At 46.3% G+C, this 17,938-nt stretch overlaps 1 protein-coding gene across 5 annotated transcripts in view; it reads right to left on the bottom strand.

Moving 5' to 3' along the window:
- Positions 1-17,938, bottom strand: part of DMAP1 (DNA methyltransferase 1 associated protein 1) — a 588,998-nt gene that overhangs the window by 166,629 nt on the left and 404,431 nt on the right. The window contains exon 12 of one of the 5 annotated variants that reach the window (XM_078663784.1): positions 6,380-6,406. The exons of the other annotated variants lie outside the window; for them this stretch is intronic. Coding sequence (XP_078519910.1) covers positions 6,395-6,406 — 12 coding nt within the window. The 3' untranslated portion in view covers positions 6,380-6,394. Of the gene's footprint in view, positions 1-6,379; positions 6,407-17,938 lie in introns of those variants that run through there. 5 annotated transcript variants of the gene reach the window in all.

Below are 17,938 nucleotides of genomic sequence, written 5' to 3'. Positions count from 1 at the left end.
GTTGTGAAATGTGTCCTAGACACCTGTCACAAAACAAAGATCCTAAAATATGCGCAATACCAGAGCCTGTTTGACTACGTACAAATTCTCCTTGGCAATGACCTGGAAAGATGTCAGTCAATTATGTTTAAATCCAGTAGTCTCCGAGCAAAGCAAGGGGACCGCAGCTGAAAGTGGGCCAGGTCTCCATGTGTCTCTTAGGATGTGCGGCTTGAGTCTCAAAACATACTAGTCATACTAGAGGTTTTTCTGAAATAAGGAGCAACCACAGATTTAGAGGCACCCACGATGGGCACTGGAGAATCCAGTGACAAATAGACTACTGGGCTGGACGGGGGTAGGTCCCAGAGGCTCAAACTGAGATGCTGCTACAAGCTCTTAAAGACCTATAATGAAGTTTCCAATATTTGGGAACCACAGAGACACCCTCAAGCTAAAGAGATGGGAGCCCAGGTCAGTGGTGGAAGTCTGGAATTCTCAACACAACCCAAGGAGGAGTAAGCATATGTATCCCAGGGGCAGAGGATGGTCAGGACGGAGCAGATTCACCCTTTTTTCAAGTGCTATTTGATGCTTCATCTGGGCAGCCAGCTGGAGTGACCTCTGGCCTTTGGGACAGCCTCACACTGCTGAGCCTTATCCATGAACTCCATTCACATACAGTGAAACCCACACACTGTTGACACAACAGTCATTCATGCATAGCCCAGAAATTATTAAATCAAATTATCACATTTACATGGGGAATGCATAGACTTTTCCTGTGGGGAGATGCAATCTCTCACTTCACCAAAGAGAGATATAAGCGAAATGGCCTGTGCCATGATTAAAGATAATGATGCCACTATGTTAAGCTTTGACATACCCTTGGTGGAGAGAGAGGAAAGCAGTCTCCCTTATAAAGAGGGGTGCACTCTGGGGAGGTGGCCATCACCAACATCTACTAGCAAATTTAACGGGAGAACTCAGCGCAGGCTTGCATGATCATCATGCTCACAAGGGGAAATGCTGCTTGGCTGTGCAGAACATGCTGACGTGCATGGCAGCACATCATTTGAGGAATTTCATTCTGATCACAGATTTAGGCAATGCTGTGTTTTATTCTCTTGCATTGTTTTTTTTTATAATGATTATTATCTGAGACGGTCAACCAATATCAGATTATTACCAGGTGTCTGAAAATAATCTGCACTATGTTTCTGAACTATACATCAAACAGTAGATCAGATGTACATTTTTCTAAATTATATCTGAAGTGGGGTCCACTGGACTAGCCCACAATTCAGGTGTCTCCCTGCATCAAATAACCTGACGTTGGTCAGGGAAGGGCCCCTTTAAACACACACCCATATCTGAGAGCGAAAATCACCCCCTACGATCTTTGCGACATGAACAAATGTACCTAGGAGTTACAAATATTTATAAAGAGCTGGTTAGAGGTCCGGCTCCTGGGGAGGGGGTGCCCCCCTCACTGTAAAATTGATACTTGTATAGCGCACTACTCACCCGCAAGGGTCTCAAGGCCCTTGTACGAATACCGCTGTGGAACCCATCCTGGCTTTCCCTTTGAGGTGTCCACTCCTGGGCACCCCCAAGGTGGAGGCCAGGCATCCTTAGCGTTGTGGGGGCCGTTGTGGAGATTAAGCAAGCTATTGCCCAGAGTTGCAGAGTGGCACTCCATGATTGGAATAGGCACCAAAGAGAGAATTATCAGGTCCGTGGAATTTTTTAGCCCAAGACCCGCCGAGGCGTGGAATTGAACCCTGGTCCCGGCTAGACCTCTGCATCAGGGTCTGCCGCTCTAACCATTGAGCCACACTTCTCCACCATCAGGGTCTGCCGCTCTAACCATTGAGCCACACTTCTCCACTGTGGCTCACTGTTGGACTTGCGCTCAGTGCAGATCTGAAGGGGTCATGGGAAATTGGGGACAACAGGAGGTAGTGTATTGCAGCATGTAACCCTTGATAGATCAGCTACATCAGACAGTACCCTACAGGACATCCCGCTAGCTCATTTTGTGCATACATCGGGGTTGTCTGACATATGGTGACATAAACACGCAAATTCCTGTCAATAGTCATACTTTTCCGGGGGTACACAGGGCATACTCCCGACTGGACCATGTCTTTGTTCCTGAGGGCAAAGTAGGAGAAGTATCTCAGGCAGATTACTTGGCCTAGGGCCTGTCGGATCACCCCCCCCCCCCACCCCTCTTTAGATTGGGTTTTAGACCTAGACACCGGGCTGGGGGTGGAAGTTGAATGTCTGGGACCTACAGGATAAAGAGGTTGATCAGGGTCTCCGAGTGGACACCAAACTTTATTTGGCTGAAAAGGAGGGCTTGGTCTCATACTGTGTTACACTGTCAGAGGCGCACAAGACTGTTCTGAAAACAGTGCCCAAAACCTGATCTCCCAAAAGAAATGGCGAGAGGTCAGGGCATTAGAGGACCTAGAGCAGCAGATCCTTCAGTTGGACCCAAAACACGCATGGCTCGAAACATGCATAGAATACTGCGACCTGGCACAGGACACTGCTAGAAAACACATGACGGAGACACTACATAGATTATATGAAGTAGGGGACAAAGCGGGTAAACTACTTGCATGACTCAGCAAAAAAGAAATGGAAGCATGTTGGGTACAGGCCATACTGGATGATGAGGGGGGTTCATAGGACAAATTCACAGATTTCTCAAGTCATTGCTAAATATTATGAGTCCTTCTATGCAGCGAGTCCTCTAAGTGATCGCTCAGATGTTGCCAGATATTCGGAAGCTATTCCTACTCCAGTGCAAGAGGCAGACACAGTGGAAGCTCTGGAAACCAACAGCACCCTTAATGAGGTGCGGGTTGCCATATCTAAGTTACAGATGGGGAAGAACCTGGTACCAAATGGAATCCAGGCTGAGTCCTACAAATTATGCTTGGACCTTGTGGGGCCTCATTTACCAAACCTCTTTAGTGAATTGGGTGAATCTGGGGCTCGCCTGCCCTGAACACTGGAAGGCCACAATTGTGGCTATGCACAAAGAGGGTAAGCCGTAAGAGAGATGTGGACCCAGTTGCCAAATTTCGCAACTAAACATTGAAGTTAAATTACTGGCAACTGTCCTAGCATCAAGCTTGTTGCAGGTGATATCCCCCTCATCCACAATAACCAGTCTGGCTTCATGCCAGGTTGAACTACTAGGTTGAATCTACATCACACACACACAACTGGATGGCACTGGTGAAAAGCCAAGAGTCTCCCCATGTTTTCTTGTCGCTGGACGCTGAGATAGCATTTTATGAGGTCCACTAGGAGTTTCTAAAGCAGACGTTGCTGAAGTTTGGATTCGGACCCAGATTTAGGAAATGGGTGGCAGTCCTGTGTCTGATCCAGTTGCAGCCCTGAAAGAAAATGGGATGCTAACCTCAGAAATTACGATAAGAAGAGGGACGTGGCGGGTCCTCCCCTGTACTCCGTCCTCTTTGCCCTTACAGTTGAATCCCTGCCCCGCAAAATATGGACTCACCCTGAGATTAAAGGTTTCTGAATCTCCCCCAATGATTCTGTAGAGAAAAAGATTTCCCTCTGTGGGGATGATCTTCTGTTATACATGACGGAACCCGCAAAGACTATCCTACTTTTCTTTCAGACTCTGGAAGAGTATGGTAAGCATTTGGGATACACAATTAACTGGGACAAATCCCTGCTAGTCACCCCAGGATCAACCGGAGGCCTGCCACCACGGCAAAGACACGACCGATGTGCCTGATGGTTTTACATATTAAAGGATATTCTTGACACCAAATAGGGAAGTATGCCACACTCGTAGTGTAGGGGGTATACGGTCTACCTTCCGAAAGGATGCTGAATACTGGCAGGACCTCCCCGCTCGCCGTTGAGGTGCGCTGCACTATTTAAAATAGTCACCCTCCGGCAGCTGTTGTATTCCCTGCACGGCCACGTTCACGTGTCTTGATGGAGATATAAGGTCTTTATTATGGAAGGGCAGACATCCAAGGATAGCTCTTAGGACCCTACAACGCAATCAATATAATAGTGGGTTGCCCTCCCCGAAACTGAAGCTTAACATTGAGCAGCACACCCAATCCACATTAATCCCTGGACCCACGCACCTCGCGATCACCCTACCTATAGATTGGAAAGGGCTCTTATAAAGCCCTGTTCGCACCTACACTACCGATATGGTGGCCAAAGAGATTGCTTCCAGCAACACAGGTGACCCTGGAGGTATGAGAGAGCATCGAGAACAACTGGCTAGTTCCGCAAAAGTACAAGAGAAACTCCGATGTGGAGGGGTTACTGGTTTAAAGAAATAGGCAAACTGCGAGACTTCGAGTCATGGAACTTGACTGGGGTTTCAACGTTTAGAGATATCCTGGAACATAGTGAATTTAGATCACACCAGAAAGGGAGCTATTAAGTCCTGACTGCGCCTGATCCAGTATAAAATTTTACACAGGATTTACTATGGTTGATACAGATTACACACCATGGGAAGGGCGGCAGACCCGACATGCTTGAGTAACTAAGAAGCAATTGTCTACACACAATATGGGGGTGATCCCACATTCAGACCTACTGGTCTAAGATTCCAACAGAACTTAGTGCTATCCTCGAAGTAATGCTTCTGACAGACCCCAAATATGTATTATTGGGCATTAGGGGTGGGGGTGTGGGGCCGAGGCAACAGAAAACACCCACTAATCATGAACGGAGGAGGGTAATGGACCTCTACATAGCTACCAAAAGGGTCACAAATCACAGCTGGGGTTTCCCCTGGAATTTCCTCAAGATGTGGGGAAGCTGGATAGATCACCATGGACTGGACCTGCAAGAGGGACTTGAAGGCCTCTCCGCAACTTTAGAACCACAAATGACTTGAGAGAGAGAGGGCTCTTAATCACCAGGTATGGAACATTTTGTAGGCAAATAGGTTGATGATTCGGTGTATGATGCAATGCCTTCTTCCAACTGTGTGGTCATTCAAAAACAGAATTACTGCTGCTTGAAAAACCATGTACGAAGTAAATGTCCTCAATGTATTTGTTGTTAATGTTTGCAACATCTACTGGGTGTTTTTGTATATGATAAAAAATAAAATACAAATATATATTTACAAAGTGAAATAACTTTGGTTTGTACTATTTCTCTTGCACAGCTCCAGTAGTGTTTGGTACCAAACTACTCCTTTAAATACACCCACACTGATGCCAGTGTGGGATTTATTGAACCATGTACCCTGAGGGCACCTCAGAGGTGCCCCTGAAAACCTATCAACCCTGACGTGGTAGACAGCTTGCCACCATCAGACAAGTTTCCGGACCCCTGGGTCGAGAGCTTCCGCTCTCTGGAACCAGAAACAATGCCCATCCTGGGCCGAGACGCAACACCTCCTACTCAGGACGGGCACAGTGTACGAGGGGGAAGCCAATAATGTAATGCGACCCCCCAGCCTCTGCTGCTAAAAGCAGATGACAGCCCTGGTTTTAACCCCACTTTGGGCAGGAAAACATAGGAGAACAGGTGAAGTGAAGCACATCTTTCAGTCCCCGCCATCTTGAAGATAGAGAGACCCCTCTGATCAGGTCTAGGTCTATGCCCCCTCCCACTTGAGTCACCCCAGGTAAGGTTCCCATTGGCCCTACCTGCTACTCCCTTAATACATCCATAAATGTAGTATTTAGGTGGCAACTTCAGACTTGAAAATCTGTTCCTGCTGACCTAAGAAGGATGAAGATGACATCCGGGAGTGAAGACTGAAGACAGCTACTTATTTGGCCCCAGCCTTACCGGCCTGTCTCCAGCTTCAAAGACCCTGCGAAGAAGCAACTCCTATCCTGCAGCCAGCAACTTCCAGAACCAGAGGAAGATTGCCGGCCCTTCGACAAATGGCAGAGACTCCCAAGGACAGTGGCTTTGTCCCCAAGAAACCTACACAAAGGACTACAGTGCCTTCTGGATCCGTGAGTCCTGCCCACTCTGCACCAGACGCATCCGGCCTGTATCCAGGTGCCCCACTGACCCAAAACAGGTCCCCCTCTGATTCTGACCCTAAGTCCTGCAATGGCTGACCTCTCCTGGACTCCACAAAGCTACCTGCAGAGTAAATCCAGAGGGCCCACCCCGACCGCGACCAACTCCGGTAAGAAGAATCCGACATCAAAGGACTCCCCTGCACCCGAAAAGTCGTTGGCGAGCTAATCAGACAGTGCCCCTGCGATCCTCAACCCCTCAACTTACCTCTGATGTTGCTGGTCTCCTTTCTGCAGCCATCTGTGCGACGCTTGCAGCCTGTTTGACAAATCGAGATCTTCCATTGAAAAGTATTGGCCCCCCAGACACTTTATTAGTAAGGGTGGGCGTAGTTGGCAGAGTACCACTACACGGAATTCTGTGGAATTGATCAAAAACTCAGTGAACTTCGTTCCGCAATGTCTCACACCAATTAATAAAATAGATACCTCATATACCCTTAATAAAACAAGTAACTATCATTACATGCAAAAAAAGCATAGTCATCTCACAGAAATGAAAATGAAAATACAGCAAGCAGTGAGAGAGGTGATGATTTTGGTGTCATCACTAACCTAGGGAGAGAACCAAGCAGATGCCTTGAACACAAAGAGCACATCATGCTGAATGATTGGTGGTGGTTCCAACCTCCTAGGACCATCCCAAGCACAGTTAGGGGCAAACATTCCAATCCCAACCAAAGACCCTGCAAAGCATTATGGGACAAGATTCTAGAGTGCAGTGAATATTATAGTATACAATATCAAAACATTCGTCAAGGGGCAGGCTCTCCAGACTCCGCTGAGAGCTAATACTATAATATTCCATAAACTGTAGAATCGTGCTCCATAATGCTTTGCTGGGCCTTTGAATGGCATTGTATTTGTGCCCATAACTTTGCTTGGGGTGGTCCTAAGAGGATGGGACCAACACAATCATGGAGTATGATATGCTCCTTGTGTTCAAGGCACCTGCTTGCTCCTCCCCCTAGGTTAGTGGTACCCCAAAATCATCACCTCTCATGGTCTGATATTTTTCAAACCTCACTTTTGTGAATTCGTTATATGATTTTTAGCATGTAAAGGTAAAGTTGTTTTACCAAGGGTTGTGGGTGCAGTAGCTTACTGTAGGGTTTTTGCATGAACTCTGTGTTATGTGTATTAAGTATTTATAAAACTGAAATCTCACATACCTTTAGTAAAACAACAAATAACTATTTTTACATGCTATAATACATATAGTCATCTCATGAAACTGAACATGTACCAAGCAGTGGCTTTAGTTAAACAATAAATAATTCTATCTTTACATGCTAAAATGCATATAGTCATCTCACAAAAGTGAAAATAAAAATATAGCAAGCAGTGAGAGAGGTGATGATTTTGGGGTCCTCCCTAACCTAGGGAGAGGACCAAGCAGATGCCTTGAACACAAAGATCACATCATGCTGAAATGATTGGGTGGTGGTCCCATCCTCCTAGGACCATCCCAAGCACAGTTATGGGCAAAAAAACAATCCCAACCAAAGGCCCTGCAAAGCAATATGGGACGATATTCTAGAGTGCAGTGAATATTATTGTATGCAATATCAAAACATTTCTCAAGGCGCAGGCTCTCAGGCTCAGCTGAGAGCTAATACTATAATATTCACTAAACTCCAGAATCTCACCCAATAATGCTTTGCAGACCTTTGGTTGGCATTGCATTTGTGGGCATATCTTTGCTTGGGGTGGTCCTAGGAGGATGGGACCACCACCAAATCGTTCAGCATGATATGCTCTTAGTGTTCAGGTCATCTGTGTGCCCTCCCCTAGGTTAGGGGTGACACCAAAACCATCACCTCTCTCATTGCCTGCTATTTTCCAAAGTTCACTTTTGTGAATTGGTTATATGATTTTTAGCATGTAACAGTAAAGTTGTTTTATCAAAGATAGTGGGTGCAGTAGCTAACTCCACTACGTAGCAGAGTTGGAATTCATAAGTTTTCAATGAAATGCATAGTTACCAAATCTCCACAACCTCCGCTAGCGGAGTGGAGTTCATTGACCAGGGTTATTTATTAGCACCCTGAACCCAACTGCCCCTTTGCTGCTAATAGTGTATGTTTGGTGCTTTCTTGTAGCCCCCCTTGTGCTTGCTCGAACCCCCAAAGCTTGGCCTATGCAACCGATATACCTACCTGCAAGCTGTGTGGCTCTGAGCACCCCCAATCTCCATTGAAAACGCACTAGGCCCAGATCCGAATTTGACTCCTGCACCGGATGCCTGGGTGCTGCTGGAGATGCAAACTTTATGCTTATCTGAACCTTGCCCTGTACTGATCTTAACCCCTGAAGACTGGAACTGTAAGTTGGGTGCTTATCCGTAAACCTGCATTGCTGTTTTCCTCCATAGGATAACACTGAATAGTTTGAAAATTACACTGTGTTGACTTTTAAAAGACGAATGTATATTAGCTAAAATATTTTTCCAATTTGGGATTTTTTCCAAATGTATTTAAACTAGTGTAAGGGCCCTGGTTAAGTCCCCCGCTGATTTCAAATAAAAAATGTGTAAAGAAGTTAGGCCTTATAAGTCCTTTTGCATTTTTAGAAGTCTTTAAAAGAGCCCAACTACTTTAAAAATCATTACTGATACTCCAGGAACCGGACAGGAGCTCCACCTGGTCCCCTATGCACATCAGAGAGTGACCCAACTCAAAGACCTGCGCACAGCATGAACATTTGCCATGGGCCCTAAACCCACAAAAGGAATATGCTACTTACCAGTATGCATCTGTTCTTGGCATAGAGGGCTGCAGAGTGGTACATTTATGAATAGATCGCCATCTGGTGTTGGGCTCGGATGATTGCACGTGTTTTTCTCTTGGAGAAGTCTTTGTCGTCACGAGATCGAGGACTCCTCCTTTGGGTGTTAGTGCGCAGGGGCATCGGCTCCATCCTTAGATTGTTTTGCCATAGTAGGGTTAGATGGAGTAGTGTAATAGAATACAGAAAGAGATGCCCATGTAAGTGTATCTAAATAAGATAATGTTGGGACAGACACAGATTTCCGGGGAGGCAGGGAGGGCATGTACCACTCTGCAGCCCTCTATGCCAAGAACAGATGCATACTGGTAAGTAGCATATTCCGTTCGAGGCATATGGGCTGCAGATGGTACATTTATGAATAGATTATACAGCAGTTACCTCCCTAGCGGTGGTCACCCGTGTCTGTCGCAACCGTTTGAAATTAAGTTTTTAATACAGCTTGGCCCACTCTGGCTTGTTGTGTAGCCTGCACATCAACACAGTAGTGTTTTGTGAAGGTATGTGGTGTAGACCAAGTTGCTGCTTTGCATATGTCATCTAGGGGAATGTTTCCTAAGAATGCCATAGATGCTCCTAGCTTACGTGTAGAATGAGCTCCAGGAGGAACAGCTAATGTTCTCTTTGCTTTTATGTAACATATTTGTATACATCTTACAATCCATCTGGCAATGCCCGCTTTAGAGATAGGATTGCCCTTATGTGTTGGGGAAAACGCTACAAATAGTTGTTTCGTTTTCCTGAAGTTTTGTGTCCTTTCTATGTAGTACAATATTGCCCTTTTGACATCTAATGTATGTAGGGCCCTTTCTGCTACCGTCTGTGGTTTTGGGGAAAAAGACTGGTAGTTCCACTGGTTGATTGATGTGAAATGCTGAAATTACTTTAGGCAAGAACTTTGGGTTTGTTCTAAGAACCACTTTATTCTGGTGTAACTGTAGGAATGGTTCTTGTATTGTCAATGCCTGTAATTCGCTTGCTCTCCTGAGGGAGGTAATGGCTATAAGGAAGGCCACCTTCCATGAAAGGAATTGTATTTCACACCTATGCATAGGTTCGAAAGGTGGTCCCATTAGTCTGGTGAGTACTAGGTTGAGGTTCCAGACCGGGGAAGGTGGTAATCTTGGTGGAATGACTCTTTTAAGGCCTTCCATGAAGGCTTTTATTGCTGGCACTCTAAACAGGGATAGGTGTTGCCTGTTTTGTAGGTACGCTGCTATAGCTGCTAGATGTACTCTGATAGATGTGTAAGCAAGATTACATTGCTGTAAGTGTAGTAAATAGCAAATAATATCTTTTGTTGATACGTCCAGAGGGTTGATGTTATTACTTGTCCAGTATACAGCAAACCTTTTCCACTTCGCTGCGTAGCATGCTCTGGTGGTGGGACGTCTCGCCTGCTTAATGATCTCCATACAGTTTGGGGGTAGATCTAAGTATCCAAATTCTAGGATTTTAGGAGCCAGATCGCTAGGTTCAGTTGTTTGGGATCTGGGTGCATTATTTCTCCATGGTTCTGTGTAAGGTGCATGGGTAAAATTCTTAGCTTTTGGTGTGGCACCTGTGAGAGTTGCAGGAGCGTGGTGAACCACGGCTGTCGTGCCCACGTGGGTGCTACTAGTATCATGGTCATTGAGTGTTGTTGCAGCTTTCGGACCACTAATGGGATTAGTGGGAGAGGGGGAAAAGCGTATGCAAATTTGTTGGACCAATTTATCCATAACGCATTGCCCTGAGACAGGTGGTGTGGGTACCTGGATGCGAAGCTTTGGCATTTTGCGTTCTGATGAGTGGCAAAGAGATCTATCTCTGGTTGTCCCCATCTTTGGAAGAATGGCTGCAGTATTTGGTGGTGCAGTTCCCATTCGTGTATTTGTTCTGACTGTCTGCTTAAGATGTCTGCTATCTGATTTTGAACTCCTGGTAGGTGTTCGGCTAATAGATAGATGTTTTGAGGAATGGCCCATCTCCAGAGTTCCTGCGCTAGTCTGGATAGTTGGAGAGAGTGCGTCCCCCCCCTGTTTTTGAATATAATACATTGCTGTCATGTTGTCTGTTCTGATCAGGACTGCTTTGTTGATAACGTGCATTTGAAAGGCTTTCAATGCTAGAAACACTGCTAGTAGTTCTAGATGATTGATGTGCAGTCTTTTTTCCTGCACACTCCATCTTCCCTGTACTGTATATTTGTCCATATGCGCTCCCCATCCAGTGAGCGATGCATCCGCTGTTATCACCTGTGGAATTGGTTCTAGGAACGACCGCCCCTTGGCAATGTTTGTTGTGTTCCACCACTTCAGAGAGCGGTGTGTGCGGTCGTCTACCAACACCAGATCTGTAATCTGTCCTTGAGCCTGATTCCACTGTGTCGCTAAGCATTCTTGCAGCGGACGCATTTGTAGTTTGGCATATGGTATTAGCAGTATGCAGGATAACATCATCCCTAATAGCTGCATGACCACTCGCGCTGTTAGTGAGTGTTGTGGTTGAAATTTTTGAATGACTGTAAGCATTGTTTGGATCCTGACTGGATTGGGGTATAGTTTGGCTTTTTCTGTGTCTATAGTAGCCCCTAGATATTGTTGAACCTTGCTTGGTTGCAGGTGGGACTTTGTGTAGTTCACCGTAAACCCTAGCTGATGCAGCAGTTGAATTGTCTTTTGTGTGTTCTGAAGACATTCTTCTTGTGACTTGGCCTTTATTAGCCAGTCGTTCAAGTAAGGGAAGACATGTATTTGTTGTCTTCTTAGGTGAGCTGCAACCACTGCTAGGCATTTTGTGAACACTCTTGGTGCCGTTGTGACCCCAAATGGAAGGACTTTGAATTGATAATGTTGTCCTTCTACCACAAACCTGAGGTATTTCCTGTGGGCTTTGTGAATAGGGATATGAAAGTAAGCGTCTTTTAGATCCAGTCTAGAAAGAAAGTCCCCTTTCTTCAGTAAAGGAAGTACTTGTTGGAGCGTGACCATGTGGAAATGTTCCGAATTTATGTATGCATTTAGAGGTCTGAGGTCTAGTATTGGCCTTAGAGACCTGTCTTTTTTGGGGATTAGGAAGTATAGGGAGTATACTCCTGTTCCTTGTTGGTGTTGTGGAACCTTCTCTATGGCATGCTTTCCTAGTAGGGATAGTACTTCTTGTTTTAACAGTGTTAGGTGATCTTGGCTCATTGGACGCTGTTTGGGGGGGATGTTTGGTGGGGTAGCTGTAAATTCCAGGCAATAACCATGTTGGATAATTTGTCTCACCCACCTGTCTGATGTGATGTTTTCCCAGACAGGTAGGAACTGTGATAGGCGTCCCCCGACCGGTGTTATATGGTCTGGGGGGAGCTGTATGAAGTCACTGCTTTGGGGTTGGATTGTTGCGGTTGCTGTTGTTTCCGCGACCTCTACCCTTGTTGTTGTTACCTCTGTAACTGCCTCTAGAATTACCTCTGGGTGATGTTGGTGTAAAAGAGGTTGGTTGCTGGCTTGTACCTGTATTTTTGGATCCTCCTCTATAGGTGGACCTACGAAAGGAACCTCTTTGAGTTGGCTGTTGCAATGCTCCCATTGATTTAGCCGTTTCCGAATTTTTTCATCTTTTCTAAGGCCTCATCTGTCCCTGAGCCGAAAAGTGTTTTCTCATCAAAAGGTTGGTTCAATAATGATGTTTGTACCTCTTGTTTGAACCCTGAAACTCTGAGCCATGCATGTCTTCTTAGCATGATGCTTGTGTTTATGGATCTTGCTGCAGTGTCTGCTGCGTCTAGGGCGCACTTAATGGAAGTATTAGTTATTATCTTTCCCTCTTGTATGAGTTGATCTGCCTTCTTTTGATGTTCTTTAGGGAGATGCATGATGAGTTTTTCTAATTCATCATAATGAGCTCTGTCATACCGTGCAAGTAGCGCTTGCGTATTAGCTATGTGCCAGCTGTTTGCCGCCTGGGATGCTACTCTCTTGCCGGAGGCATCTATTAGCTTAGACTCTTTGTCAGGAGTCGGAGCTTCTCCTGTAGTTAAAGAGTTTGCTCTCTTACGAGCGTTTGTGACCACTAGTGAGTCCAGAGGAATTTGTCCCTTGATAAATATTGGGTCTTTTGAAGCTGCCTTATATTTTTTATCAATTCTTGGGTTTAATACCCTAGCCCTCACCGGGTCTTTGAATATTTCTGATGTGTGATTGAGGAGGCCCTTAAGCATTGGTAGTGTTCCTGATGTTCTTTGTGCAGCAGGTAGTGTTTCTAACAGGAAATCCTCTATTTGATGTTCTGCATGTAGTTCTACCTTGTGGTGTTTTGCTGCCCTATTAATTAGTTGTGCAAAACATGTATTATCATCAGGTGGTGAAGGTTTTGAGGGATACAGTTCAGGGTCGTTATCATTATCTGACCCTACATTATAATCTTCCCATGGGTCTGCATCCTCTGGGACCGTGTCTTCATCATCCCTAGGATGTTCTTCCTCTCCTGTGTCACTTTCTACATCTGTTATAGGTGTAGATGGGCGTGGTGTGAAAGGAGTAGTTGGCAGAGTGTGAGGAAGAGGAGAAGAGGGTGTGTCTCTAGGCTGTGGAGAAAGGGGAGGAGTTGTATTCGTCCCCATTGTTCTCTTCTTAGGAGGAGGAGTTTTGTCGTCCAACTGGTCGTTCTTCCTCTTTTTAGGTAGTTCTGTCACTACCTTGCTAGTTTGAGGATCAATAAACAAAGTCTTTTGTTTGGGATCTGTTTGATGCTCCTGTGTCGGTACCGAAGTTTTTGGTTCCGAAAGGTGCTTTTTCTTCTGTCCATTTGTCTTTTCGGCACCGAAAGTTTATTCGAATCCGATATTTTCGGTGTCGAGGATGTCTTCGACGTCGAAGCATGTTTCGGTTTCGACATGGAATGTTTCGACTTCGAGCTTTCCTTTGTATGGAGCTTCGGTGTCGATGTCGAGGTGGGCCGCTTTTCGGATCTACCATGGTGGGATACCGAGTGTTTCGGTTTCGTTGCCGGGCCCGAAGGCGGGGCGTCGGAAACTTTTTTCGGTTGTCTGACCGGGCTCGGAGGCGGGGTCGACACCGTGCGGGGTCGGTTCTTTGGTAAAGGGACGTCGTCACTCACGGTTTGATGAACGTCGATTTCCTCGACGTCGGACTCGTCCGCTTCTGACCCTGCCTCGTCCTCCTCTTCTTCCTCCTCTTCGGGGTGCTGGTCCTCGAACAGCTCCGGGATTGCCTGTGACTGCATTCTCGATACCTCGTGTCTTCGGGCTCGACGGTTTCTAATCGTCGACTTGGAGGAGAATGACGCGCAGGCTTCACAGTCCCTGGATTCGTGTTCAGGGGACAAGCAGAGGTTGCACACCTCGTGTAGGTCCTTGTGTGGAAACTTAGCACCACACGTTGGACATTTTTTAAATGGAGTCCTTTCCATGGACTCCGGGCTGCACTACGTCGAGACGGGCCTCCTGGTCTCGTCGTCGTAGCAGTTGGAAATCTTGTTGTTGACGTCAAAACGCGTCGAAATGGAAGTGTAGTCGCGTTTGATGATAATACCGTCGAAATGGAAAGGGAATACGCGCCGAATATAACTTTTTTTGTCGAAGTCGATCCGGAGCGCTTCGATACTCATCCGAACCCGATGGCGGAAAAAAACAATCTAAGGATGGAGCCGATGCCCATGCGCACTAACACCCAAAGGAGGAGTCATCGATCTCGTGACGAGAAAGACTTCTCCAAGAGAAAAACAAGTGCAATCATCCGAGCCCAACACCAGATGGCGATCTATTCATAAATGTACCATCTGCAGCCCATATGCCTCGAGCACCTTTCTCCAGCAGTTGCTAGCAGAGAATGACAAGGCCATGGCATGTCAAACTTTCCCCAATGGGGAAGAGGATTCCCAAGTGGTGGAGGAGGACTCTGACTCCATCACTAGCCACTCAGATAGCAACACCACTGGTGGGAGTGACTCCAGTAGTATCCCAGATGAGGGAGAGATTGCAGATGCAGATATTCAGAAACTGGCTAGGGGGATATCCTTAGAGGCTAAACTCCTATCCATAGAAAAAGAGAGACCTGAGATGGATTTAGGACCCCTGTGGTGGTAGCACATAAAACAAGCATTAAAAATGCAATAGGTCTCGCCTTTCATTAAGTTAAAGCCATTTGCTTTGCTATACAATACCATTAGCAATGCAAATGGCTTTAACTTCAAAGGCGCGACCTATTGCATTTTCAATGCTTGTTTTAAAAAAAAGAGATGAGCCGCATCTAAAAAAAAAGTGGTGAGGTCGCCATTAAAGTGAAAGCACAGTATGGGGTGGTTTACAAAAAAAAGCATCGGTTTGTCAAATGAAAGCGGAAAAATATTTAAAACAAGCATTTACAATGCAATGGTTTCGCCTTTGGAAAAGTTAGAGCTTTTGGCATTGTAAATGACAAAATTTGTATTTATGTGTTGGTTTTGTCATTTACATTGCCATTAGCTTAATCTCTCGCAATGTGAGACCTATTGTACCCTTCGGACGAGCTCAGCAGACAGCAATTACTACCACACACCCAGAGCCACACACACACACCCAGAGCCACACACACACCCAGAGCCACACACACACCCAGAGCCCCACACACACCCAGAGCCCCACACACACCCAGAGCCCCCCACACACCCAGAGCCCCCCACACACCCAGAGCCCCCCCACACAGAGCCCCCCCACACACACACACACCCAGAGCCCCCCCCACACACACACACACCCACCCAGAGCCGCACACACCCACCCAGAGTCCCCCACACGCACACACGCCAGGCGAAAACTAAAAAGTATAACAAATGAAAATGCAGAAGGAATAGGCAATATACAAAATGTACAACCTCTTTTTACCAACTACTGTAGCAGAACCACAACAGTGCTAACCTAAACATTACAAAAAAAGTGCAGTCTATTCTACGGACTGAAAATCACTTTAAATGCTTTCGACTGTCACATTGAAAGAATATAAGAAGTGTGTACACAAAATCACAAATTGAAGGAAAGCAACGTTGGGCTGTTCTTTAAAAAAATATGGTAGGCTCCATGCATGCATCTGTGTTGTCTGCGGCCAATGTGTGTTGTAATAGCAGGGGATCATCGCTAAAAACGTACCCATCACGACATAAATAGGCCTACAAACTTCTAAAAAAAAAAACGGCCCTTATACTGATCTGTCAGACCAGCCAATCGGGCCAGTCCGATCCTTGTGGTCTGTGTACACGGATTGAGACTGGGCCAGGTGGCACTTGAACCTGGAGTCTCTGTCTGCAGGGTCACTGTTCTACCCGGGCCCCTGGCTTGATGGAGGCATCATGGACGGTGGGGCTTCCGGAAGTGGCAATCCATGAAATGGAAAGAAGGGCTGGCAGACTGTCAACAAGGGTGTGTGGGCAGTGATGTAGAAAGAGCTTCATGGGCACTAGTTTAAGGAAGAAAATGGGCCCCCTCACATACATTTGTAATAAAACATTGGCACTAATGGAGGTGAAGTTGACCCCTCATGCCCATTGGTCCTGGCGTAAATAAGCCCCTGCTGGTGTGCTCGGCTGCTCTGATGTGCACCCTTCCTGAACCGTGCGCTATTGGATACTATTTGCAGGAGCCTCTTCGTATTGGCTGGTGGTCAGCTAATCAGCCGTGCCGAACGGAATCTAGGCACTGCTCGGCGAGGGAGACCAGCCAGGCAGAAAGATGCTATTGCGTCTGAGCGTCTTGTGAGCACCATCACTGTACCAAGCGAGGACCACCGGAAGAGAGGTCCAGTGCCCCTTCGTCAACGGGTCTCACGCTTACAACTGCAGCTCTGCGGGGCTGATGGTAGCCAGCAGCTGCCACAACAGACACCAAGTCAAACAACTCCCTTTCTTTCCTGCTTCCCGCTTCAATGCGAAGTGGCCGCATTTGCTACCTTTTCATTGGGGTAGGACGGGCCCGCGGACAGCGGGAGGGGGGGCGGGCGAACGGGCTCACGGACAGCGGGAGGGGGGACGGGTTAACAGGCACACGGAGGCGAAACCTAAAAATTTAAAAACAAACAGACAACATGAGACGGGATAGACGAGACAGGATACACGCACAAACACAGCAACGAGACACACAAAGGGGAGACGACATAAGACGGGATACACGAGACTAAAAGACGAGCCAAAATAAATCTCAAATAAAAAAAATATCTGTTACAAGCATACTGTGCACACACAAACATTCACAACACTGAGCCAAATTATAAACAAAATGCTGCTTACCTGATCGAAAATAACAACAACTTCCTGGCAACGTAAATCTCGCTGACCACTCCGGCTAAAGGCACTTCCAAAAAAGACGAAAACATCACGGGAGAAAAAAAAAAACACGCCCACAGCCGCATGACGTGAGAAAAGGGGCAGGATGAGAAAAACCTCGCCGGAACGCCCGCGAATCGCCTCGGACCATGACGGACAGATCTCACTTCCAATGGCTAGCCTCCATTTATGGAGCTAGCCAATGGAAGTTAGAGGCGTGACAAAGGCACCAAAGTTTTCGCCTGCGCGAACGCTGCTGCGCAGCGGACGCCAGGCGAAACCTAATAGTTCCCTAAATATAAGCAGTGAAAGGGTATAACCCTTAAAATCTAAATCATGGTAAAGGGGATATGCTCCAGGGGAAGAACAAATAGAAGAAGGGGAAGGCAGGCCTTTAATTAAGAAGTAAGCACATGAAAGTGACAATTAAGCCAACCTATGTAAAGCAATGGGAGGGCTCTAAGCCCACTGTAAGTTTCTGGTATGGTCCGCAATAGGTCTTCCACAACCAGACAGCTCGCACTTTGTAGAGCTAAAAATCAGGACGGTGCGCCCAACGCTGAGGAACCACTGCTATGACACCAGTCGACCAACATTTAAGTAGTGCTACTGTTAGATGTAACTATGGGTGGCAAACTTTTCCCCCTATATTCAGAATTGTATTTGTTGAACGGAGGTATTGTGGCAATGTTGTTTATTTTCTCTCTTTCTTATTCTTTTCACTTCCTATTTTTTCCTGCAATATATTTAGTGTGCAATCCATCCTTCATTGTTGTTGGAAAAGTCGACCTTCATGTAATTTACCCTGCGTACATACTCTG

This window comes from Lissotriton helveticus, chromosome 1_1 (assembly GCF_964261635.1).
Source record: "Lissotriton helveticus chromosome 1_1, aLisHel1.1, whole genome shotgun sequence".
NCBI classification, from domain to species: domain Eukaryota; kingdom Metazoa; phylum Chordata; class Amphibia; order Caudata; family Salamandridae; genus Lissotriton; species Lissotriton helveticus.
This window is presented reverse-complemented; position numbering and strand designations above follow the sequence as displayed.